Here is a 27,036-nt window from a genome sequence, read left to right as displayed (position 1 = left end):
GACATCCACAGAAGACTCGCGACTCTGTCCATACATCAGGCAAGTGAACTGCTCCAACTGCTGCAGTACCTGAGGCTTGATGTTCCAGTCATCACCAAGTTGCCTGAAGGCCTTCTGAAACCTGGGGTTCCTTCTCCAGCTTTTTCAGGGGACCCACCTTCCCCTTGCCTTTGAAGGAACTGGTGCAGTCCTCTCCAGTGAACACGTAAAACCCAAGAAGTGTGGCACAGTAATCTTCTCCGTAGGATTCTGCAAGCTCAGAGAGGTTGAGTAGCTGTCGATGCTTCCCTGATCCTGTATCCAGGTATATAGTGAGCTTGATTGTGTGGGCGTGGTAGAGTAGAATCACAAAGATGATATGATCATCTTTGTGAATCACATCACAAAGATGATGTTTGGCCTCAACAGCAAAGAGATCTTTGCCTTTCACTCGTCGATGAGGTTGAACCAGACCCATTTTCTCGGCCCATGATTCAATTTGCTCCCATGCATTTTCTTTGTTCTTCCAAGATGAGAAGACTTCAGGTCGCTCAGTTTTGCGGTTTCCACCTTTAATCTCTACTTTGTCACAGAAAATGCACTCTGGTGAGAAGATGGGTCCACCGGAAGACAATCTACGAGGGGAGTGATTCCTCTGCGAAGTTGATGCTTCTGGTTGTGTATCATCTCCCAGCAGATTGAGGTTAGCAGTAAAGCACTGATAACACCAACGGTGATACCCAACACTTTCCAGATCACCAGGAAGGGTTGCAGGTATCTGATGGCACACTAATTGCATGCGAAATGGGGACTCATGTGATTGGCGGAGACGTCGGTCCCGGATCTTATGAAGCTGCTGTAATTTTTCACTTGCAGTTCCTTTAACTTTACAGAGGGGTGTAAAACTACCATGATCAGATATGGATGGCACATAAAGGATGCATGTAGGCAGAGAGTGCTCGGAGATTGCAGAATCTTTTTGCTCATGTTTTCTTTTGGGCATGATGACAAAACAGTGTGCATTAGTCTTTCATCATTGCTTACCTGGAATTTAAAAGAAAAGGTACGTATAAGTATTAAGTACAGATTTGTAGGCCTAAATTTACTCGGCCAAAGAGGTTTCTAAAAATCACCCCCAAATCGTGAATCGCTGACCTACCTATTAAATAGGACCCAAAGCTCAGCCTGTCATCTTTTTTTTTTTTTTTTTGTATACTGAATCGAGGCTCGTGAAAGAGCTGACATTTACTTCACAAACAAATCAACCAGACAAACAAAATATATAAAAAGAGGGAGCGGAAGACAAGATAGGGAGAAAAGGGGAAGCACACAAACACTTGAGAGCACACAACATTTGAGAGCAGGGAGATGTGTGGGAGGGAGAGGGCTCGGGGGGAGGAGGCGTGGGAAGGGGTGGGGGGGGGTGGGGGGTGGGAGAAGTATAAAACACAAGGACACCAAGGACTTCCAGGTCAGAAGTTGGTATTTCAAAAAGTGGAATTGGGGTGAAATTATCGGGGATAGAAAAGATCAAGGTTTTGGATGGGGGAAGATAAGAGATGGTGGTGAACAGCTGTTTTAAAGACCTGGAGGGTGGAGTGGGATTGAAGAGAGTGAGGGAGTTTGTTCCAGAGGCGGGAGAAAAGAGGAATGAAGGAGCGAAGGTGAGCAGAGAGTCTTGATTTTGGCAGTTTAACCATAAGAGGGTTGCAGGCAGATCTTGTGCGACCTGTAGGAATATTTGCGGGACAGAGCCCAGAGAGAGCTGGGGGGGCAAGGCCAGAGAGGAGTCGGTAGAAGACGGAAAGACCACCAACCTGCCTGCGGTGAGTGAGTGAAAGGCCCTTGGAGTTAGCTTCATCGCGGGAGATTCCAATGATTCTGAATGCTTTGCTTTCAACAGCGTGAAGACGAGCTAGGTGTGAGGCAGGAGCACAAGCCCAGAGGGGAGAGCAGTATTCCATTGAGCTGCGGATGAAAGCCTTGTACGTGGTGAGGAGCTCAGGTGTGCCAAGGAAGGACTTCGCACGACGGAGGATGCCCAGTCGGCGACTGGCTTTGGAGGCCAGATTTGAAATGTGGTTTTCCCAGGAAAGATCATGGCAGATAGTGAGACCCAAAAGTTTGAGTGACAGAACTTCTTGGAGAGGATTATTCAGAAAGTATACACAAAGAATTAAGTTAAGCACCCCCCCCGTTTTTTTACAACCTCGCACAGTACAAGTTTGTTGTCGTCAAAACAGTGTAATATACCCATGATATTGCTATATTTTCTGGAGAAGTGATATTATGGTCACATAAAAACATAACAATCATGCCGTTTTCAATATTTTATTCTGAATAATTTAAGGTGAAAATTTTTGGGAATTTTAGGCATATTTTCACCTCAATTTAAGTATGGAGCTATAGGTCCATCACGGACAGTGTGGATGACGTTTATGTTTTCTAACGTACAGTCATTGTTCTGAGAAGACCTCTAGCGATCTTTGCGTCAATAACGTGTGTAGGACCCACGTGATCGGATCACTGACTCAACCAATCACTTTTTTTCACTTTGATCACTCAATTTCATCAATGGATAATTGCTAATGTCATACCAATCATTATTTGATCTCACATACCTTAGAATATATGCCAATGTATACATATACACAAAGAATATATATTAGGGGGTGCTTACCTTAATTCGTTGTGTAGGGGTGCTTAACTTAATTCTTTGTGTATAGATGGGAGGGTTGTCCAGTCGGTCTTTTCGGAGAAACATTGTAAGAGTGTGAGATTTGTCAGGATTGAAAGACATGTTCCACTTGTTTGCCCAGTCTGTGATTTTGTGCAGGTCTGCAGAGAGTGAGGAGGCTGCAGACTGTCGATCTGAGGGATGAAGAATGGAGCGACAGAGAGTAGAGTCATCAGCAAAGAGATAGAGAGGATTTTCAAGAGAGTCGGGGAGATCATTGATGAAGACCAGAAAAAGCACAGGGCCCAGAACACTGCCTTGGGGAACTCCAGCCTGAACAGGAAGAGGAGATGAGAGAAACCCATTCAGCGCCACACGTTGACTACGACTAGAGAGGAAGTCCGCCAGCCATGCGTGGAGATTTCCATGGATACCAACAGAGGAGAGTTTGGTGAGCAGGGCGGGGTGCCAGACTGTATCGAAGGCATGTGATATGTCAAGGGAGACAGCTCGAATTTCCTGTTTGGCATTGAGGACCTCCATCCATTGCTGAGAAAGCAGAAGCAGCATGTCCAGAGTAGAGTGACCAGGTCTGAAACCAAATTGATGATCAGAGATCAAGCCATTGGAGAAGAGGAAAGATTTCATATCTGAAGCAATGATGGATTCCATGACTTCACTGATAATTGAGAGAAGGCTGATTGGTCTGTAGTTGCTAGGATCTGTTTTTGCACCTTTTTTGTGCAAAGCGGTGATGTTGGCAGATTTCCAAGCAGATGGCAGATGACCTTGAGCAAAAGAGAGTGTGAAGAGAACAGAGAGAGGGAGTGAAAGAGCGGAAGAACAAGATTTTAGGACCCGTGGGCTGATGCCGTCAGGTCCAGTTGCAGAATCTGAGTCGAGGGTTGACAGAAACTTTTTCCACCTTGTCAGGAGGAAAGGACACAGAGTCCAGGAGCAGCTGGGTACGACTGGGTACGGTGGGTACAGAGAGGGATGGGTTTGGGACACAAGATTTAGAGGCAAACACAGAGTTGAGGCATTCAGCTTTTTCACGCGCGGAGTCAGCCGTGTGGCCGTTTGAGGTGAGGGAGGGGATGGAGGGGGAACAAACACCAGAAACAGATTTGACCAGACGCCACCAGGATTTGGAAGAGGGAGACAGATAAGAGAGTTCTGTCCTGAGAACGGATAGATATTGTTTCCTGGCTCTCCTGAGGGTGGACACACACTTGTTTCGGGCTTTGTGAAAGGAAATGAGATTTCCTTCCGTTGGATTTCCTTTCCAGGAGATGAAAGCAAGTTGTTTCTGGGCAATAGCCTCACCACAAGATTCCGTGTACCATGGACGGGAGGAAGGGTATGACAACTGAAGACGAGATGGGATAAATCTGTGCATGAGAGAGAGCAGTTTTCTTTGGAAGAATTCCCAGGATGAGTTGATGTCAGAGGCGGTAGAGATGGGAGACCAGTCCAGATGATTGATGGCTGCTTGAAGACCATGCCAGTTGGCCTGAGTGAAATGCCAGACTCGTCGACGCTGAGGAGGCTCTCTGAGAATGGTCAGAGAGATGTCCACTTTAACAAGCACATGATCAGATGAGCCGATTGGAGCAGAAGAAGAGCAGCAGACATTTTCAGGGAAGTTAGTCATAACCAAGTCCAGAAGAGAAGATGCTCCATTGATTGAGATCCGGGTCGGGAAATTGACAGATTGTGTCAGTCCCAGTGAGTCACAGAAGTCCTTTGCTGAAGAGCCATGGCTGGTGAGAGAGGTACCCACACCCAGCCAACTGGCATGGTGACAATTGAAATCACCACATATGAGGAAGAGAGAGTTGGGATGGGTAGATAGAAGTTGGTCCATGTTATCAGACAGCGAGATGTAGATGGTCATCACTGTTTGGTGGACGGTACAACACACATATGAACAAAAGGTGGGAGCGAAGGGGAAGCCGTAGCCAAAGGTATTCCTGGGGGTGAGGTGGAGAGAGGGCAGTGCAGGGCGAGTGAGGAAGAGAGTTTTTTATAAAGATAGCAACCCCCCCTCCAGGACGAGGCTCAGGTCTATCATACCGGAGGAGGGAGTAACCTGGGAGAGATACCAAGGAATCAGAGACATCATGAAGGAGGAAAGTTTCTGTTGAGCAGATCACGTCTGGTCCAAAGCAGATCCCCCAAAACCTGAGTGCAATCCACGCCCCACGTCCACCAACGATTAAGCCGATATGGAAACCAACGGCGATCAACGATGATGTCGATATCGGAATCCCAACGACATAACAAGATGCACCAGCGGACGGCCTCTTCGAGGGAAAATGGCAGATCGGCCTGTTATGGAGGCGCTTGCTTTCCCGCCAACAATAGTTCACGCTCGGTACCAAAACCTGAGACGCAGGTTTAATTGCAATCCCAATATGGGACTATGTCGCGCGCAATCCTTTCATGGGAAGCCTCAATTCATTCGCGGTCAATATCGAGGAAGTCCGATCGCCGCCTCGATGCGACTCACGGCTGTCTCTTTCCCCTGCCGATTTTCCTCCTTTCTCCTCTTCTGGTTTCTTTGCCGCGTGTTTCTTTTTCCTCCACAAACATTTATTTTTACCTTTTACTAAAGTCATCTCTATTTCACACAGAAATCTTAACAACAATATTACCTGAAACTAAAAATCCTACATGTATATAATAACAACAAAGGCGGAAGTGACGAATCCGTAACAGTATGTATATAAGTAATGTATGTATGTTTGTAGCCGAAACTCCAGGGATTTCATTTTTCATAAATTAAAATGAGTACATGACTCTTTTGGGGGAAACCTAAACTAGAATTCCATGACGAGGGGGAGGTTGGGGCTCTGCAGGGGGAGGACTTTCAGTGGTGAGAGAGAGGGGCAGTTGAAGAGTTGTCAGAATTGCATGTGCAAGTTTGTTCGCAGTAAAAATGTCATATTGGCCACAGATGTGTGTGTGTGTGTGTGTGTGTGTGTGTGTGTGTGTGTGTGTGTGTGTGTGTGTGTGTGTGTGTGTATTTTATATGACTGCACCATATCCTGATACAATTGTACCATATCCTGATGCTGTGTGGACTGTGCTTTCCCCGCTGATGGACCTCTGGTAGCTTGTAACTGTTGCTGTGTTTTTGACTGAGGATGAACTGCTGAAATCTATCTATTCGGGTTCTTCCCAACATCTTTGTTCCTTTCACATTTCTTTCTACTTTTTCATAATTCTCTTTATTCATTATATTTCCTGCTTTTACTTTATTTCTCTCTTTTTTATCTATTTGTCTTAGGAGAAGTGAATTCTTGCAGATTTTTTTCTGTATGGCTCATTTGGCTGTGCTTGGATGGGTTTGAGGGTTGAGGAGTAGCAGCTGAAACCCGAATCCTATCCAGGTTCCTCCTGATGACTCCATCTTTGCTATTTACTTCTTCTGGTTCCTTCTGATGACTCCAATGCAGTATTTGGTTTTCTGTTTCATAACAGTTAGTCCGGCGGATATAAGAAAAATTGTGCACATTGTGCTACAAACATGAAATTTGTCAGAATAGTAGTTTATTACATACAATAAATATTTGCATATGGAGACACGTAAGAATACCAAGCAGTACGTTTTTCAAAAATATTCAAAAAGGCCACAATTTTTCCAAAATGTTTTAAAATTTTTTTGTTGTTTGTGACTGTCAGCATAAGAAACGACCCAGTACTAATTCTAAGCAGAATAAGTGACCCAAATCGGCAACTAAAGTAAAAATCTTTCATGAATTATCCACATTTCTCACTTGGAATGGTAAAACGACATTCTGCGGCAAACGAACTTCACCCGAATTACTCAGTGCACATTCAGTCCCACACTTCAGTTGATTGACAGCTGCTTTGGCTAAAATAACTACATCTGTGCCAACTGTCCTCAACATAATGTGACATCCACTTTTGGCAGCATCCAACATATGCAGAATTATCTGACTGTCAGCTTCCTCACGCCGACAGGACTGTCAACCTGGCATGTCCGAGGATTTTGAACAAATAACTCTATCCTCACATGTGGTGATTACCTGCTTATCAATCTCCATGGTCACTCTGCTAAGCCAACAGCTTAAAAAATTCACTCTTGTTCTCATCAAGACAGAGACATTTGTGACAATTTCCAGGGACTGGGGTGTTGGATTCCACTTTTCCTCTCCCTCATTTTCCACTCATCTCCCATGTGGGCTGTCTTCACTGAATCTCTCTGGTGGACATCTGTTCTCTTTTCAACATGTTGCAGTTGCCTCTGGACATATGGCAAGAACACTCTGGACATATGGCATCCACAACTTGTGCATTTGTATGGGCACTCACAATTGTGAATTGTCATGTGTGTTTTAAGGGTGGATGGCCGATTAAAAGATTTTCCACAACTTGTGAATTTGTTTGGGCGTTCACCATTGTGAATTGTCATGTGTGTTTTAAGGGTGGAAGAATGACTGAAGGATTTTCCACAAATTCAGCATTTGAATGGGCGTTCATCATTGTGAATTGTCTCGTGTGTTTTAAGGGTGGATACAACAACAACAACAACATGCATTTTAAGGCCATTTTCCCTGCTAGAGCGGGGGTTAGCCTTGCGGTCCCCATGACAATCTTCTCCATCTTGCCCTATTTTCTGCATCTCTCCTTGTTAACCCCCTTGCCTGCATTTCTTCTTCCACCATCTTTAGCCAAGTCTTTCTTGGTCTTCCCCGTCCTCTACTTCCTTCTACATTCATTTCCATCACTCTTCTCAACCAGTCACTTTCATCCTTCCTCAACACATGGCCAAACCATCTCAACCTGTTCCTCTTCACAACATCAATCACAGGCTCTATTCCCATCATTTTTCGCAATTCATCATTTGTCTTCCTCTCTCTCAACGATACTCCGCACATCCATCGAACCATTCACATTTCCACCCTTTCCAACCTTCGTTGCTGCTCTCGTGCTCTATGTTCATTACCCATGTCTCGCTCCCATAAATCATAACACTTCTCACACATGCAGCATACACCTTTCCCTTCAGCTTCAACGACACTCCCCTCCTCATCAGCACGCCACTAATGGCCGATTAAGGGTGGATGGCCGATAAAAAGATTTTCCACAACTTGTGCATTTGTTTGGGCGTTCACCATTGTGAATTGTCATGTGTGTTTTAAGGGTGGAAGAATGACTGAAGGATTTTCCACAAATTCAGCATTTGCATGGGTGTTCAAAATTGTGAATTTTCATGTGTGTTTTAAGGGTGGATGACCGATTAAAAGATTTTCCACAACTTGTGCATTTGTATGGGCGCTCACCATCGTGAATTCTCATGTGCGTTTTAAGGTTAGCCGACTGACTACAAGATTTTCCACAACTTGTGCATTTGTATGGGCGTTCACCAGTGTGAATTGTCATGTGCGTTTTAAGGTTGGATGACCGATTAAAAGATTTTCCACAACTTGAGCATTTGTACGGGCACTCATCATTGTGAATTTTCATGTGACTTTTAAGGTTGGATGACTGACTACAACATTTACCACAAACTGTGCATATGTATGGGCGTTCTCCATTGTGAATTCTCACATGCGATGTAAGCCAGGAGGACTGATTAAAAGATTTCCCACAAATTGTGCATTTGTATGGGTATTCACCATTGTGAATTCTCATGTGTGATTTAAGAGTGGATGGCCAATTAAAAGATTTTCCACAACTTGTGCATTTGTACGGGCGCTCACCATTGTGTATTCTCGTGTGACTTTTAAGGTGGAATGACCGATAAAAAGATTTTCCACAAACTGTGCATTTGTGTGGGCGTTCCCCACTGTGAACGATAATATGTGATTTAAGGGTGGATGGCCAATTAAAAGATTTTCCACAACTTGGGCATTTGTATGGGCGTTCTCCACTGTGAGCGATCATGTGTGTTTTAAGGGTGGATGGCCGATTAAACGATTTTCCACAACTTGGGCATTTGTATGGGCGTTCTCCACTGTGAACTATCATGTGCATTTTAAGGTGGGATGGCCGATCATAAGATTTTCCACAAGTTTCGCATTTGAATGAGCGTTCATCTTTCTTTCCTTTGTGAGTCTGGTGAAATTTATTCTGTGCAAAGATTTCATTATTCTGTTTGTCGTCTTTGTAAAAAATCCTCTTGTTTGTTTCAGTTGGTGATTCCTGTGGGCGTGTGTCTGGTCTGTTCATAAAAGTAGGTGCAGTCTCACTTGTAGATTCAGTGGATCCACCTGTAAATACAACATCACATGACCTGTAAAAAAAAATTAAAAATCTGATTTTGTTCAATATTTTGTTCTGACAAACATACGTAAACATGTACATATGTCTTTGTTCCACTGCAAAAAAGAAAAATATATATTCATGCAAATATGCTGTGCAAAAAAGTATTGTGCAAAAGTTTGGGGTTTTCCCCAAGATATTCATGCTTTAAGGTGAATTCATCAAATTATCAGCGTTAAGTCATACGTGTTTATGGCTGCAAATGGGCTGCTTTTCCAAGTGCACGTGAAACAAACTGCTTAAGTAGTATGGGCAAATCTCACACTCTCACTATGTCCCTCCGAAAAGACGGTCTGGACAACCGTTCCATCTACATTCTCAACAATCCTCTCCAATAAGTTGTGTCACTCAAGCTTTTGGGTCTCACGATCTGCCATGATCTTTCCTGGGAAAACCACATTTCCAAGCTAGCCTCCAAAGCCAGTCACCGACTGGGCATCCTCCGTCGTGCAAACTCCTCCCTTGGCACACCTGAGCTCCTCACCACATACAAGGCTTTCATCCGCAGCTCAATGGAATACCGCTCTCCCCTCTTGGCTGGTGCTCCTGCCTTACACCTAGCTCGTCTTCACGCTGTTGAAACCAAAGCGTTCAGAATCATTGGAATCCCCGCGATGAAGCCGATTCTGAAGGCCTTTCACTCACTCACTGCAGGCAGGTTGGTGGTCTTTCTGTCCTCCACCGACTCCTCTCCTGCCTAGCTCCTCCAGCTCTGTCTGTGCTCTGTTCCCCAAATATTCTTTCAGGTCACACAAGATCTGCCAGCAACCCTCTTCTGGTGAAACTGCCAAAATCAAGACTCTCTGCTCACCTTCACCCTTTCATTCCTCTTTTCTCCCGCCTCTGGAACAAACTCCCTCACTCTCTTCAATCCCACTCCTCCCTCCAGGCCTTTAAAGCAGCTGTTCACCACCATCTCTTATCTTCCCCCATCCAAAACGTTGATCTTTTCTACCCCCGTTAATTCACCCCAGATCCACTTTTTTGAAATACCGACTTCTTTCCTGGAAGTCCTCGCAGTGTCCATTTGTTTCTACCTCTCCCACCCCTCCCTCCCCCCAAACCCCACCACACAGATCTCCCGATGTCCCTGTTCTCTACTGTTGTACTTGTGTGCTTCCCTCTCTCTCCCCTTCTCGTCTCCCACTCCCTTTATTATATGTTTTACGTGTCCGTTTATGGTTTTTTGTGATTAATGTTAACTCTTACACAAGCCTCGATGTTGTATACAAAAAAGAATAATGATGAAAAAAAAGAAGAGGAAGTAAACTAGAGTCCATCGAACACGATACCCCATGCAGTGTCCAACGACATAATTCATTTTAAGAAAATAATGATTACAAAGATTGTCAAAAAAATCCCAAAGTTTAGCGCTATTGAAGCAGTGAATGAATGAATGAATGATCGTTTTAAGGCCATTTTTCCCCGCTAGAGCGGGGGTTAGCCTTGCGGGCCCCATGACAATCATGGTTCCATATTTGAGGCAATATTTTTATGGCCGGATGCCCTTCCTGACGCCAACCCTTGGTCACGCTCTTACGATGCGCAGGGATACGGTGTACCTATTCGAAATCGGGGTACACACCGTGATCATTCATCCCAGCAAGCTGGTACTCAATTTGCCGACCTCGGAAGGATGACAGGCTGAGTCAACCCCCCCTGGCGTTAATTCAGCGATCGACCGGGATTCGAACCCAGGATCCTAGGATCCCAAGCCGGCACCCTAACCGCTAAGCCAACACCAGGCTTGAAGCAGTCCTTTACATTAACCTCATACGTGTCCAAGAACTGAAAAACTAGAGGTTCTTTGGGAGTATTAAAAGGCGATTTTATTTCACAATGTTCAAGTGTATATCTTAATTTAATTCAAATGAAATAAAGATGGTAAAAGTCGAAGAAATAAATTAATCACAGGTTTTACCGCCGTTATACTCAGTACATCACCGTGTCTAACACATACATTAGTTATTCATGCCTGTTGTTTGTATCCTTTATAAGGTCCTTCAAAACAGTAAGCTTCCTGTTTAGAATGATTTTCAATTTTGTTTTACTGCCAGACAGCCTAAAAATATTATTTAACTCCTCTCTGCACAAGTGCAATCGGATGATTTTGAAGCCAAAGTACTTTAAAACGAGGGACTAGTCTTCCTATTCATGTTCTGATTCGTGTTCAAAATATAACATTGGATTTTAATAAACTGAAAAGACAAACGCACACCAATTTCTCAAAATTTTGCTCATGTATCCATCTTTTCCACACCCTGGGTTCTCCCTTCCCCTCATCATTTCCTGCATCCCTTGTTTGTCCATCTCCATCTATCTTCTACCCCCACCCTGCTATTAGCTTTTCCCATTTCTGTGTCCTGATCTGTTCTGTATCCTCGTGCTTCCACGAGCCGAGACCTTAGATTTAAAAAAAAGACCCTTAAAACCCCAATTAGACCGTCAAGACCCTTTGCTATGAACCTTGCTTTTTAATAACTTAGGATGAACCCTTTGAATGCACCAGGCATGTCAAGTCACAGACAAGGTTTCTTTTATCTCAGCTTGCCTTTATTGAGACAAAACATCAACACAACACATTTCATGACATTTCACCGTTTTCTGCAGTAGTACTATTAGTCTAGTGCAGGGGTTCTTAACCTTTCTAGTGTCGCGCCCCCTTTAGCAATTGTTGCTCGTCTCCACGCCCCCCTCCACCTACATCTGACGAAGCCGCTCGTTGGGGAGAGTGCGAGAGGGGTTGCCCCTCTCGCCGGGGGGGGGGCTGGGGGGTCCCCCCCAGGAAATTTTTGAATTCTAGGTGCTCTGTGGTGCATTCTGAGGGGTTTGTTCGTTGATATTGAAGCCAGCCAGGGCTGGGCCCTGGGCCCTGGCTATTGACGTAGATTCTGTTAACAGCCAGGGCCCTAAGCATGGCAGCCAGGGCCGGGCCCTAGCGGGCCCTGGCTTATTTCAAACACTGGATCTGGTAACCCTGAACAGATAATGTTCTTTCAAAATAACAAAGGAGAGATTACAAACCTCGTTTTATTGCATCAAAACGCAAACAAGCTCAAGGCACGGATCGATGAAAGGAAAGGGTAACTACACAAAACACGTTTGTTGAAATGTCACGTCAAAGGACGCAAAATCAATGAAACAACAATTTAGTCACTAAAGAAGCAATGCCAAAAATCTCACTAAATTTTAGTGAGATGGTTGGCACTGCTTCTTAGCTATCAGATCCGGAATTTGTGGTCGCGTGCCAGAGAGAGCACAGCGCAGATCTCCTTCAACGTTCAGCTTGCTTCTGTATTTGGTCTTGACAGCGACCAGCGCGGAGAATGCAGCCTCGCAGAGATACGTGGATCCGAACATCGTCAGAATCCGAACAGCTTGAAGCGAGATCAGAGGATAAACAGGAAGATACTTGACCCAGAATGTCTCCAGGTCCAGAATTTCAAAGTCATCCTCAGCCGAGGAGTTGAACTTCAGCTCCAGAAACTCCTCCTGGACCTCGTCCGAAACATCAGCTACGTCGCATTGGAATGGGTTTCTGATGAATTTCCAGGTCTTTCGCTTTTTGTCCAAGTCAGGAAAGTAGCGGATGAATTCCGCTTTGTGTTCAGTCAGATGATCGATGATTTGGTTCTTGAACTTTGAATCGAGAAGGCCGTCAGGAACGGCAGAGTCCAAGTTTGGGAAACAAGCTATGTTTCCGGCCTCCATTCGGCATTTCCAGAGGTCGAGTTTAGCCATGAAGGCTCGAATGGCGTCGTATTGCGTGATAATGTTTATGTGCTTCCCTAGCAGTTTTTGGTTGATACTGTTGAGTGCTTCGAAGATGTCTACGAGGTAAGCTAGAGACAGTTGACATTCTCGGGACTGGAACATTTTGTAGAGATCCGCCTTCCGCTGCACGTCTAGGAATGTTGCGACTTCTTCCCTCAGCTCGTAGACTCGCCCCAACATGTTTCCCTTCGAAAGCCAACGCACGTTTGTGTGGAAAAGCAAGGCTTGATGATCGCAGTCCAAGTCCTTGCACAGCTGGTTGAACAGGCGACTGTTTAAGGCTCCACCTTTGATAAAGTTGACTACCTTGATAGCCAGGTTCAGGAAATCCCTCATTTCAGTGGGCAGGGTCTTAGATGCTAAGGACTCACGATGGATAACGCAGTGTGTACCAATAGCAGAGGGACACTTTTGTTTCACCTTCGTAACGAAACCCGAACGCGAGCCAAGCATGGCCGGAGCTCCGTCTGTGCAAACACCTACCAACGAGTCCCATGAAAGTCGATTTTCTTCGAAGAACTTCGATACCACTTCAAAGACATCCGCTGCTGTCGTGTAAGTTTCCAGGGGATGACAAAATAGCATTTCCTCCTTCACGCTGTCGCCTAATATGAAACGAGCATACATGAGCAGCTGAGAACACTGAGCCACGTCTGTCGTTTCGTCGCATTGGATGGCAAAGACAGGCGAGGCCCTTATCTGGTCAGTCACTTGTTCTTTGATGTCCTGAGACATTTCATCGATCTGTCCCTTGATGGTATCGTTCGACAGGGAGATAGCCGAGAGTTTGTTCGCACTATCCTTCCCCAGGATGAGCTCTGCCGCTCGCAGTAGAATCGGTTTAATGAGAGTCTCTCCGATTGTATGGCTCTTCTTGTTCTTTGCTACTAGCAGGGCAATCTCGTAGGATTCTCGTAGGACTGTGGCTTCAGTGCAGAATGGCAGGGAGGAAGGCGAGCCAGGTCCACCTTTGATTTTGATGTAAGTTTCTTATCCTCCCCCACCATCTTCCACAGCAGCTTCGTACGGATGACGTCCACAGAAGACTCGCGACTCTGTCCATACATCAGGCAAGTGAACTGCTCCAACTGCTGCAGTACCTGAGGCTTGATGTTCCAGTCATCACCAAGTTGCCTGAAGGCCTTCTGAAACCTGGGGTTCCTTCTCCAGCTTTTTCAGGGGACCCACCTTCCCCTTGCCTTTGAAGGAACTGGTGCAGTCCTCTCCAGTGAACACGTAAAACCCAAGAAGTGTGGCACAGTAATCTTCTCCGTAGGATTCTGCAAGCTCAGAGATGTTGAGTAGCTGTCGATGCTTCCCTGATCCTGTATCCAGGTATATAGTGAGCTTTATTGTGTGGGCGTGGTAGAGTAGAATCACAAAGATGATATGATCATCTTTGTGAATCACATCACAAAGATGATGTTTGGCCTCAACAGCAAAGAGATCTTTGCCTTTCACTCGTCGATGAGGTTGAACCAGACCCATTTTCTCGGCCCATGATTCAATTTGCTCCCATGCATTTTCTTTGTTCTTCCAAGATGAGAAGACTTCAGGTCGCTCAGTTTTGCGGTTTCCACCTTTAATCTCTACTTTGTCACAGAAAATGCACTCTGGTGAGAAGATGGGTCCACCGGAAGACAATCTACGAGGGGAGTGATTCCTCTGCGAAGTTGATGCTTCTGGTTGTGTATCATCTCCCAGCAGATTGAGGTTAGCAGTAAAGCACTGATAACACCAACGGTGATACCCAACACTTTCCAGATCACCAGGAAGGGTTGCAGGTATCTGATGGCACACTAATTGCATGCGAAATGGGGACTCATGTGATTGGCGGAGACGTCGGTCCCGGATCTTATGAAGCTGCTGTAATTTTTCACTTGCAGTTCCTTTAACTTTACAGAGGGGTGTAAAACTACCATGATCAGATATGGATGGCACATAAAGGATGCATGTAGGCAGAGAGTGCTCGGAGATTGCAGAATCTTTTTGCTCATGTTTTCTTTTGGGCATGATGACAAAACAGTGTGCATTAGTCTTTCATCATTGCTTACCTGGAATTTAAAAGAAAAGGTACGTATAAGTATTAAGTACAGATTTGTAGGCCTAAATTTACTCGGCCAAAGAGGTTTCTAAAAATCACCCCCAAATCGTGAATCGCTGACCTACCTATTAAATAGGACACAAAGCTCAGCCTGTCATCTTTTTTTTTTTTTTTTGTATACTGAATCGAGGCTCGTGAAAGAGCTGACATTTACTTCACAAACAAATCAACCAGACAAACAAAATATATAAAAAGAGGGAGCGGAAGACAAGATAGGGAGAAAAGGGGAAGCACACAAACACTTGAGAGCACACAACATTTGAGAGCAGGGAGATGTGTGGGAGGGAGAGGGCTCGGGGGGAGGAGGCGTGGGAAGGGGTGGGGGGGGGGGTGGGGGGTGGGAGAAGTATAAAACACAAGGACACCAAGGACTTCCAGGTCAGAAGTTGGTATTTCAAAAAGTGGAATTGGGGTGAAATTATCGGGGATAGAAAAGATCAAGGTTTTGGATGGGGGAAGATAAGAGATGGTGGTGAACAGCTGTTTTAAAGACCTGGAGGGTGGAGTGGGATTGAAGAGAGTGAGGGAGTTTGTTCCAGAGGCGGGAGAAAAGAGGAATGAAGGAGCGAAGGTGAGCAGAGAGTCTTGATTTTGGCAGTTTAACCATAAGAGGGTTGCAGGCAGATCTTGTGCGACCTGTAGGAATATTTGCGGGACAGAGCCCAGAGAGAGCTGGGGGGGCAAGGCCAGAGAGGAGTCGGTAGAAGACGGAAAGACCACCAACCTGCCTGCGGTGAGTGAGTGAAAGGCCCTTGGAGTTAGCTTCATCGCGGGAGATTCCAATGATTCTGAATGCTTTGCTTTCAACAGCGTGAAGACGAGCTAGGTGTGAGGCAGGAGCACAAGCCCAGAGGGGAGAGCAGTATTCCATTGAGCTGCGGATGAAAGCCTTGTACGTGGTGAGGAGCTCAGGTGTGCCAAGGAAGGACTTCGCACGACGGAGGATGCCCAGTCGGCGACTGGCTTTGGAGGCCAGATTTGAAATGTGGTTTTCCCAGGAAAGATCATGGCAGATAGTGAGACCCAAAAGTTTGAGTGACAGAACTTCTTGGAGAGGATTATTCAGAAAGTAGATGGGAGGGTTGTCCAGTCGGTCTTTTCGGAGAAACATTGTAAGAGTGTGAGATTTGTCAGGATTGAAAGACATGTTCCACTTGTTTGCCCAGTCTGTGATTTTGTCCAGGTCTGCAGAGAGTGAGGAGGCTGCAGACTGTCGATCTGAGGGATGAAGAATGGAGCGACAGAGAGTAGAGTCATCAGCAAAGAGATAGAGAGGATTTTCAAGAGAGTCGGGGAGATCATTGATGAAGACCAGAAAAAGCACAGGGCCCAGAACACTGCCTTGGGGAACTCCAGCCTGAACAGGAAGAGGAGATGAGAGAAACCCATTCAGCGCCACACGTTGACTACGACTAGAGAGGAAGTCCGCCAGCCATGCGTGGAGATTTCCATGGATACCAACAGAGGAGAGTTTGGTGAGCAGGGCGGGGTGCCAGACCGTATCGAAGGCATGTGATATGTCAAGGGAGACAGCTCGAATTTCCTGTTTGGCATTGAGGACCTCCATCCATTGCTGAGAAAGCAGAAGCAGCATGTCCAGAGTAGAGTGACCAGGTCTGAAACCAAATTGATGATCAGAGATCAAGCCATTGGAGAAGAGGAAAGATTTCATATCTGAAGCAATGATGGATTCCATGACTTCACTGATAATTGAGAGAAGGCTGATTGGTCTGTAGTTGCTAGGATCTGTTTTTGCACCTTTTTTGTGCAAAGCGGTGATGTTGGCAGATTTCCAAGCAGATGGCAGATGACCTTGAGCAAAAGAGAGTGTGAAGAGAACAGAGAGAGGGAGTGAAAGAGCGGAAGAACAAGATTTTAGGACCCGTGGGCTGATGCCGTCAGGTCCAGTTGCAGAATCTGAGTCGAGGGTTGACAGAAACTTTTTCCACCTTGTCAGGAGGAAAGGACACAGAGTCCAGGAGCAGCTGGGTACGACTGGGTACGGTGGGTACAGAGAGGGATGGGTTTGGGACACAAGATTTAGAGTCAAACACAGAGTTGAGGCATTCAGCTTTTTCACGCGCGGAGTCAGCCGTGTGGCCGTTTGAGGTGAGGGAGGGGATGGAGGGGGAACAAACACCAGAAACAGATTTGACCAGACGCCACCAGGATTTGGAAGAGGGAGACAGATAAGAGAGTTCTGTCCTGAGAACGGATAGATATTGTTTCCTGGCTCTCCTGAGGGTGGACACACACTTGTTTCGGGCTTTGTGAAAGGAAATGAGATTTCCTTCCGTTGGATTTGCTTTCCAGGAGATGAAAGCAAGTTGTTTCTGGGCAATAGCCTCACCACAAGATTCCGTGTACCATGGACGGGAGGAAGGGTATGACAACTGAAGACGAGATGGGATAAATCTGTGCATGAGAGAGAGCAGTTTTCTTTGGAAGAATTCCCAGGATGAGTTGATGTCAGAGGCGGTAGAGATGGGAGACCAGTCCAGATGATTGATGGCTGCTTGAAGACCATGCCAGTTGGCCTGAGTGAAATGCCAGACTCGTCGACGCTAAGGAGGCTCTCTGAGAATGGTCAGAGAGATGTCCACTTTAACAAGCACATGATCAGATGAGCCGATTGGAGCAGAAGAAGAGCAGCAGACATTTTCAGGGAAGTTAGTCATAACCAAGTCCAGAAGAGAAGATGCTCCATTGATTGAGATCCGGGTCGGGAAATTGACAGATTGTGTCAGTCCCAGTGAGTCACAGAAGTCCTTTGCTGAAGAGCCATGGCTGGTGAGAGAGGTACCCACACCCAGCCAACTGGCATGGTGACAATTGAAATCACCACATATGAGGAAGAGAGAGTTGGGATGGGTAGATAGAAGTTGGTCCATGTTATCAGACAGCGAGATGTAGATGGTCATCACTGTTTGGTGGACGGTACAACACACATATGAACAAAAGGTGGGAGCGAAGGGGAAGCCGTAGCCAAAGGTATTCCTGGGGGTGAGGTGGAGAGAGGGCAGTGCAGGGCGAGTGAGGAAGAGAGTTTTTTATAAAGATAGCAACCCCCCCTCCAGGACGAGGCTCAGGTCTATCATACCGAAGGAGGGAGTAACCTGGGAGAGATACCAAGGAATCAGAGACATCATGAAGGAGGAAAGTTTCTGTTAAGCAGATCACATCTGGTTTGTCAGAAGCAACCTGTATGGAGAGATCAGTCAAGTTTGAGCGAAGGCCCCGGATGTTTGAGGTCCATACTGTTAAAGAAGAGGAAGGGGGAGCATCGGATACAGAACAGGGGGGGGGGGGGAGCGGTACGGTATGATGTGGAAGAGGAGGAAGAGGTAGGGAGAGCTGTTGAAGGTGCGTCAGAGATTTCAGAACAGCTTGGAGAAAGGGAAGTATGGGGCGGACAAAAGGTTTGATGGTGATTGGGTGAGGCACAGTGAGGTGTTGTTTGAGGAGGGGGAAGAGTGAGGCAGAAGGTTGAGGGAGCTGAAGGTGAGAGTTGGAAGGGGGAAGAAGCGGGGAGGACGCTTTGAGGAGGAGGGGTGAGAGGGGAGTCTAGGAGGGGAGGAGTGAGGGAGGGTCTCAGAGGGGAGGGGTATGGGGGGAGTTTAGGAGGGAAGGGGCAAGGGAGGAGATCTGAAAGGGATGGGTGATGGGGAAGATTTGGAGGAGAGGGGCAAGGGGGAAGATTTGAAAGGGATGGGTGATGGGGAAGATTTGGAGGGGAGGGGTGAGATTGGATTTTGAAAAATGTACGATTAATGGGAAACGAACATTTCTTGCAAAATGAGATTCTTGCGACCTTCGAGTCAAAAATACGTTTGAGGATGCTGAAGGATGGGTGGAGTTCTGGAGAGTTTAGGGAATGAATGAAAGATGCACTATAAGAGATGGAATTTTTTTTTGGAATGAATAGATTTGGTGAGCAAGTCGAAAGCATCCTTTTATAGAAGAAGAAGAAAAAGGTGTTATAGAATATGACAGAATACCATTCTTCAGGGGACAGATGGAACATTTTTTAACGACGTGAACAAATAAGAACGAAACGGATAAGAACAGAGAAGGGAATATATATATCTATTTTTTTTTTTTTTTTTTTTTTGAGTTGGGATGAAAACAAAGACAGAGACCGAACGTGGAACGTGAAAAATAGAGACCGAAAGGAATTGCGAGCGCCGAAAGGAAACCGACGATTCTGTACACAGGTATGAAAAACCAACACCAAGAATACTATTAGAGACACACCAATAGTTACATACACACCGAAAGAAAGATAAAGTTTCAACCTGTGGTAAAGCCGGTATTACGACAAAAACACAATTGTGAACAGTTACTTATTAACTTCGAAAGCGTGCGCGCATGCACAGCTTTGAAGAGACGTGACGTCACGTGACTTCCCGAGACGAGAAGAGACGTGAAGGGACTTTGAAGAGATTTAAAACGTTAGACAAGTGGTCAATGTTCGGGGAAGTTAGGGGGAGAAGAGAAAATCTAAGAAATAAGCAATACAGCGAAGGAAAGAACTTAAATTCACAGAACACCTATGGGGGTAGGGAAGCTGAGATAAACTAGGCCGCGCACGCGGTGGGACAGAAAAGGATTAAATTATACAAAAGTTTGCAAGAATTGCAAATCAACACCAACTGGAAAACACCCTGCAACACATGCACAATAAAAAAACGAGTAGGAATTGACGAACACGAATGGAAAAAATACTATAACTTTTGCTGCCGTGCAGAGAGCTCCAAGACGTTTCCTTGCTCCAGGGACCGGAAACGAAATCTGATGTAACTTATGCAACCTAACCCTATCAAAATTTTATGAAACACCTAACAGTATTTTTTGCTTGTTTGTTTGCTTTGTTCTGTTTTGTTCCTTTTTTTTCCAAGTTCTGTGACCCTCAAAACATGGGTTTAGGGGCTTTATTTGTGCGTTATGTGGAATATTGGCCAAGATATGCCAAAAAATTGATTTTTTGCTAATGGCGGCCATAATTTGCATATTATGATGTCATGGAGACATCTGGTCACTTTAAGAATTGTTTAATCATGATCTTTCACCCTCAAAATGGGTCGAGATATCTTATTTGTGCAGTTATCTGCAGTATTGGTTGAGATATAGTGAAAATTGTATTTTTTGGTAATGGCGACACTAATTTGCATACATTTGCATAAAAATGATACGTGGGACACTTTTTGAATTTTTTAACATAGTGTTACGTGCTCCTCCACAAACCCCGGTCACGGTGTACCTCCGAGCCCCGAGAGGAGTCACGGCAGAAAGATGTGTTATTCTGTGTGTCAAAGATCAATGGTGAAACCACACCAATTGTTACCAACAAACAAGTATTGTATTAAGATCACACAAGAATAACAGTACAATAACAATATTAATCAATTGTACAACCAATATATCATTCCTATAATGGTACCATCAGTTTCGTACAATATAACTCACTGTGCTCCAAGTGAGCGAAAATAACATTCCCAATGTCTCTATCCCGGCTTCAAGCCAAGGTCGATCCACGCTCCAGTGATCGTCAGAACGATGCTGTATCGAGACCAGAATCCCGCTCGGTTGACAGTCACACTGCCAAAGATGGGCAAAGGTACCCTCAAGAGGCGACTGGGAAATCACACCTTCGGGTATGGACGTTCAACGGCTCACAAACGGCGAACCGCAAATTAACCTTCGGGTATGGACGTTCAACGGCTCACAGACGGCGAACCGCAAATTCCCACTCAAAATCCACGTTACACACACACACCAGATTAACTTCTGGATGGTTGTGAAAATGGTTGAAGCGAGGTGAAGAACCTGGAGCGATGCGAAATCCGGGGCGAGGCAAAATGGCCAACGGTCCGTTCTCGAGACGTAACGGCACGCCAATGATTCTCTTCGGAATCAACCGCAAAAACCTGTCACGCAGGTTTATCTGTCACAGCGATAACAACTCTGTCACAGGAATCCCTTTCCCAGGAAACCCCAAAGTTCACTCGTGGCCCCCGTTCGCTAGCGTTTGCTCAAAACCTCAACGCAGCTCGGCTTCTGCTCCACCTTACTCGCTCCGCCTCCTTCTCCTCTTCTTCCTCGTCCGGTTCCCGATCCGGTTTCCGGTTTCTTTTAAAACATTAATTTATTTTACCTTTTGAAAACAGATCTCCATTTCACTTAAACGATAACAATAATAGTACATGCAACCAAAAATGTTTACAGTGGATGAGAACCACAACAACGGAAGTGACGAATCCGTAACACTTCCCCCCCTCAAGAAAGAATGTTGGAACATAGTGAAAACTTTCTTTGCATGCAAAAACTCTTTTAACAAACAAAAGTAAAACTCACACCCAAATGATCAATTCACGTGAACAATAATAAATAATATTCCCCAAAATAAAGCAACCCAAACAACCAACAGGAATTTCCAAAGTTAGTTCACTCTGGATAAAGCATCCGCAACGACATTGTCCCTGCCCTTTACATGCTCAATTTCCAAGTTGAACTCCTGCAAAGCCAAACTCCATCTCATCAACCTCTGATTTTTATTTTTCATTTTTTGAATGAAGGTTAAGGGGTTGTGATCAGTGAAGACTTTTATAGGAAAGGTAGTAGTTCCCAGATACACCTCATAATGCTGAAGCGCCAGCAGGAGAGCAAGGGTCTCTTTTTCCACGGTGACATAATTTGCCTGGTGTTTGTTAAACTTTTTGGAATAGTAGCACACCGGGTGATCCACTCCATCCTCATCTTCCTGTAATACTGGGGTGGGGAACCTCCGGCCTCCGGGCCGTATACGGCCCGCGAGACCGTTTGATCCGGCCCGCGAGGCAATTCTTCTATCTATAATTCCAGTAATCTCTCCTTTTCAAGGTTTTAAATTAATCGGACAAAGGGTAACCAAGTTATGGCCAAAAACGATTCAACCAATCAGAGAGGAGCGAGCTTTCACGTGTTGTAACAGTCAACGAATGCCGAACGTGGCGAGCAGACGCTACCTCGGACGGCACATTTGAGAACTTATTCATTTATTTGACGTTGGCAAAATATGTTGGCGCTAACAGAATAATTGCCATCAAATTAAAACTAATTTGCGATTAATCGTAACTGCGATATGCGACCTTCCGGACAGTCAAGTGATCACGTGATCACGTGATCTCATGTCATCATTTCATTCAGTATATGCAAACATGGCGACTAACAAGAAAAGAAAGGTAGATGCGGATTTTCGCGCTTTCCAAGAGAAATGGGCAAACGATTATTTCTTTGTGGAAGTAAAAGGCAAGCCAGTATGCCTTGTTTGTCAGGAAGCGCTCTCGGTGATGAAAAAGGCCAACCTCGAGCGTCATTACAGCTCGAAACATGCTAAACTGGACGAGTTGAAAGGACAAATGTGCTTGGATAAAGTTAACGTTCTTCGGCAGAGTTTTGGTGCTCAACAAGCAGTCTTCATAAGACCACAATCTGACCGAGACAACACTACGCATGCTAGTTTTGTGGTGAGTGAGCTAATCGCTAAGAAGCTGATGCCGCATTCAGAAGGACAACTTGTGAAGGAGTGCCTTGTTGCCGCTGCGGAGCTGCTCGCACCGGACAAAGTAAAATTGTTCCAAAGTGTCAGTTTGTCTCGAAGAACCGTCTCAGATCGGATTACTGACATGGCACAAAATATTGAGAAAACACTGAAGGACACCGCAAGAGATTTCCAGTTTTTCTCTCTGGCCTGCGATGAGACAACGGACATAACAAACACCGCCCAACTAGCCATTTTTGTGCGGGGGATTACAGCTGAGTTTGATACGAGGGAGGAGTTGCTGTCTTTGCAAGCCATGCATGGCACCACCAAAGGTGAGGATTTGTTTGAGCAAGTTGTTTTGGCTATGAACAAATTCGAACTGCAGTTTGACAAGTTAAGTGGCCAGGCCACGGATGGAGCCCCAGCCATGGTTGGCGTGCAAAAGGGATTGACTGCATTGTTCAAAAAAGAAATGAGTCGTCTCAGTCTCGATCCAAGTGAGTTAGTTGTATGCCACTGTATCATACACCAAGAGAATCTGTGTGCACAGTCCCTGAAGCTCAACAATGTGATGACAACTATCGTTTCCACCATAAACGTCATCAAAAGCAGAGGGCTGAACAGCCGCCAGTTCAAGGAGCTACTGAGTGAACTAGAGTCAGAGTACGGAGATCTGGTTTACCACTGTGAGGTGCGGTGGCTGAGTCGCGGAAATATGCTCACACGGTTTTACTCACTGAGAGAAGAAGTGAAACAGTTCATGGAGATGAAGGGGAAACCTGTCATGGAACTCAGTGATAGCAAGTGGCTGTGTGATTTGGGCTTCATGGTGGACATTACCAAGTACCTGTCAGAGCTGAACGTCAAGCTCCAAGGTCCCAACCAGCTTCTGAGCTCTCTGCAATCACATGTGAAATCATTTGAAGCTAAACTAAAGCTGTGGCAAGTGCAACTGGAAAGGGGAAACACTATCCACTTTCCCACTCTGCAAGAACAAAAGCTTGCTGTGACATCTGAATATGCTGCTGAGTGTGCAAAACTCCTCCAGGCATTTGGAGAGAGGTTCCAGGACATGAAAAGTAAACAAAGGGAACTGAACATATTTGCCACGCCGTTTAATGTGGAACCAGCTGATGTGCCTGACAACCTACAACACGAAATCATTGAGCTGCAAAGCAATGACGAGCTCAAAGCTAGGTACAACAACCTCCCTTTGCTCGAGTTCTACAAACTGTATGTACGTGCTGTGGATTTTCCCATTCTGAGGAGACGTGCACTGAAGTTTGCATCACTGTTTGGGACGACCTACAGCTGTGAGCAGTTCTTTTCAAAACTGACTCTTGCAAAGACTCGGTTCCGCTCAAGACTGACTGACCCAAACCTGCAAAACCAGCTGCGAGTAGCATCATCATCACTACCACCTGACACCAAACGCCTCGCCAAAGAGAAACCGTTCCAGCCATCGCATTAGGTGAGTCCGATATATGTATTCAATAATTTAGCATGGCCCTCGAAGGATGTTCTAAAAATCGAAATGGCCCTTGACAGGAAAAAGGTTCCCCACCCCTGCTGTAATAGAACTGCCCCAGCCCCCACATCACTTGCATCAATGGCCAACTTGAATGGTTCTTGAAAATCCGGGGCTGCTAGGACAGGAGAGCTCATTAATATCGCTTTGACGTGGGCAAAGGCAGCTTGACAATTGTCATCCCAAATAAACTTGGTCTCTTTCCTCAGCAAATTCGTTAAAGGGGCTACCACATCAGAAAAATTCCTGCAGAACCGCCGGTACCAACCAACCATACCCAAGAATCTCAGAAGCTCCTTCTTCCCTTTTGGAACTTGGAAGCGATCAATAGCTTCTATCTTGGCTGTCACCGGTTGCACCTGACCCTGACCTACTACATGGCCTAGGAACACCACCTGTGCCTTTACAAACTCACTCTTAGATACGTTGATGGTCAACCCTGCCTCGGTCAGTTTCTTGAAAAATGCATGAATTTGCTTAATATGATCTTCCATGGTCATAGTGTGGATGATGACATCATCCAGATAAGCCTCCACCCTCTCAAGGTCTGCAATAAGCTTATTAATCAGCCGTTGAAATGTAGCAGGCCCGTTTTTTAATCCAAAGGGAAGAACCTTGTACTGATACAACCCATTTGGTGTGACTAAAGCCGAGATTTCCTTGGCTCTATCAGTAAGAGGAATCTGCCAATACCCTTTCAGCAAGTCAAATTTAGTTACAAATTTAGCTGGGCCTATTCTATCAATACAATCATCAATTCTCGGGATGGGATATGAGTCTGTCTTGGTCACTGCATTAACCCGTTTTAAATCCGTACAACAGCGAAAACTGTCATCGGGTTTTGGAACCAACACACATGGTGAGCTCCATTCACTGCTGCTTGGTTCGATTATGTCATTCTCCAACATATAATGAACCTCCTTCCGAAGATACTCCATCTTCACAGGGTTCATCCGATAGGGGTGTTGCTTCAAGGAGTGGCTTCCCCCACCTCAATATCATGATATACCAAGTCAGTACGACCAGGTACATCTGTGAACAAATGTGCAAACTCAAAAATTAGGCTGGATAGTTGTCCATGTTGTTCCCTCGTCAAAAGACCTAATTTCTCATCTAAATGACTCAACACTTCCGAGTTCGTCAATCTGGGACAAGCCTGGTCATCAAAGTTATCAAACTTGACACCGGCCTCAACCTCTGGATTCTCTTGCACCCCGACTACAGGTGAGACAGGTGAGACAGGTGAGACAGGAACCATTTTCTCCACAGGCTTCCTCTCATAATATTTCTTCAGTCGGTTGACATGACACAGCTGCCGCTTTTTCCGTCGGTCGGGAGTTGTCACCACGTAATCTGTTTCATTAACCCTCCTTTCGATTGCATTGGGACCAAAATACCTAACCTGTAGTGGCTGACCTGGAACAGGAAGCAACACTAACACTCGGTCCTCAGGACTGAAATGATTTCTTATCTGAGATTTCTTGTCATGTCTCACTTTTATTTTATCCTGTGTCACTTTCAAGTTTTCTCTCACAACTTCACAAGCCTTTGCCAATCTGTGCCTAACCGTTGACACATACTCTACCACTGTCGACTGCGACTCCTCCTGTAGCCACTGTTCTTTCACCAATTTCAATGGTACTCGCACTGCGTGTCCAAACACACGTTCAAAAGGACTGAACCCCAATGACTCCTGAATAGATTCCCTCGTAGAAAACAACAATAAGGGTATTCCCTCATCCCAATCCTTGTCACATTCAAAACAATACATTCTGATCATAATCTTCAATGTCTGGTGAAACCTTTCCAAGGCCCCTTGGCTCTCGGGATGGTAAGTACTTGATCTTACTTGCTCCACTCCCAACAGGTGTACCACTTGCTGAAAAAGCGTTGACATGAAATTGGAACCCTGATCAGACTGGATGACCTTAGGTAGGCCAACCAAAGTGAAAAATTTAATCAAGGCCTTTGCAATAACTGCCGCAGTAATTTTTCTAAGAGGCACTGCTTCTGGGAACCTCGTGGAAGCGCACATGATGGTCAACAAATACTGATGTCCAGCCTTAGTTTTAGGTAAAGGGCCGACACAGTCAATAATGACTCGGCTGAATGGCTCTTCAAAAGCTGGAATTGGTATTAAAGGTGCGGATGGGACTTTCTGATTAGGTTTTCCCACCAGCTGGCAAGAATGGCAAGATTTACAGAACTCGGCCACATCACGACGCAATCCTGGCCAGAAAAAATGTACCAATATTCTGTCACATGTCTTGTTCACTCCAAGGTGCCCGGCCAAAGGTGTCTCATGCGCCAAACTCAATATCTCCTTTCGGTACGGCGGTGGCACCACAATTTGGTAATGAACTTTCCACTCATTATTTGCTGGCACCTCCGGTGATCTCCATTTCCTCATGAGTATTTCCCCTTTCATGAAGTAACCAACAGGTATCTTCATAGCTTCTTCCTCTGTAATGGCTTTATCAATCAAACTCTGGAGCTCCAAATCTCTGTGTTGTAATTTCTTTCCTGTAACAAGTCTCTTTCGGACCAGCACCGTTTGTTCAGCCTCGTTCCCAGATGTCTCCGACGGACACTCCATTTCCTCTGTTGGTCCAGATGCCACCTTTTCCTTAGGTTCCTTGATGTCACTCCCTTTCCTATTATCTCTTCCAGACTTTTCCTCCAATATCTCTATGGAACCCAAATCCACATCGCCTTCCTTCTGCTTCTCTTCAGAGCACTTCCTACCCATAGCACGATTCACTGCACAGGATGGAAAGATACCAGGAATCTCCTGCCCTAACTGTGCTGTGTTATTTTCCAAACTGGGCTTTTCAACCAACATCGGATTACCAAAAACTCGACCCCCGGCCAAATCATTCCCGATAATAAAAGAGATTCCCTCTCTACAGGAAGAGTGGCTTGTAACCCCACAGTGACCAGTCCTGACACCAATTCAGACTTTAAATGGATGACATGAAGAGGAGCTTTAACATAGCCACCAACCCCCTGTAAAAGAACACTAACACCAGTTGCCACCTTCTCCGACAATGGCAAAATGCCCTCAAGCATCAAAGATTGATGTGCTCCTGTGTCCCTCAATACCCTAACATGTCTCTGGTTTGTTAAGTCCCCATCCAGTGCCACAAACCCCTCGGAAA

The 27,036-nt window shown here is 45.5% G+C and overlaps 2 protein-coding genes across 10 annotated transcripts in view; one reads left to right on the top strand and one right to left on the bottom strand.

Annotated features, from left to right (window-relative positions):
• Window positions 1-27,036, top strand: part of LOC144891325 (transcription elongation regulator 1-like) — a 573,096-nt gene that overhangs the window by 301,484 nt on the left and 244,576 nt on the right. The gene's annotated exons all lie outside the window — the stretch shown is intronic.
• Window positions 1-27,036, bottom strand: part of LOC137423446 (uncharacterized) — a 77,278-nt gene that overhangs the window by 8,485 nt on the left and 41,757 nt on the right. Inside the window, 2 exon segments of the mRNA XM_078773471.1 lie at window positions 169-864; window positions 7,723-8,898. Of these exon segments, the coding sequence (XP_078629597.1) occupies window positions 169-864; window positions 7,723-8,898 (1,872 nt within the window).

This window comes from Myxine glutinosa, chromosome 3 (assembly GCF_964187855.1).
Source record: "Myxine glutinosa chromosome 3, kmMyxGlut1.1, whole genome shotgun sequence".
Taxonomy (NCBI): Eukaryota; Metazoa; Chordata; class Myxini; order Myxiniformes; family Myxinidae; genus Myxine; species Myxine glutinosa.
The sequence above is the reverse complement of the archived record's forward strand: the minus strand, read 5'-3'. Positions and strand labels throughout refer to the sequence as shown.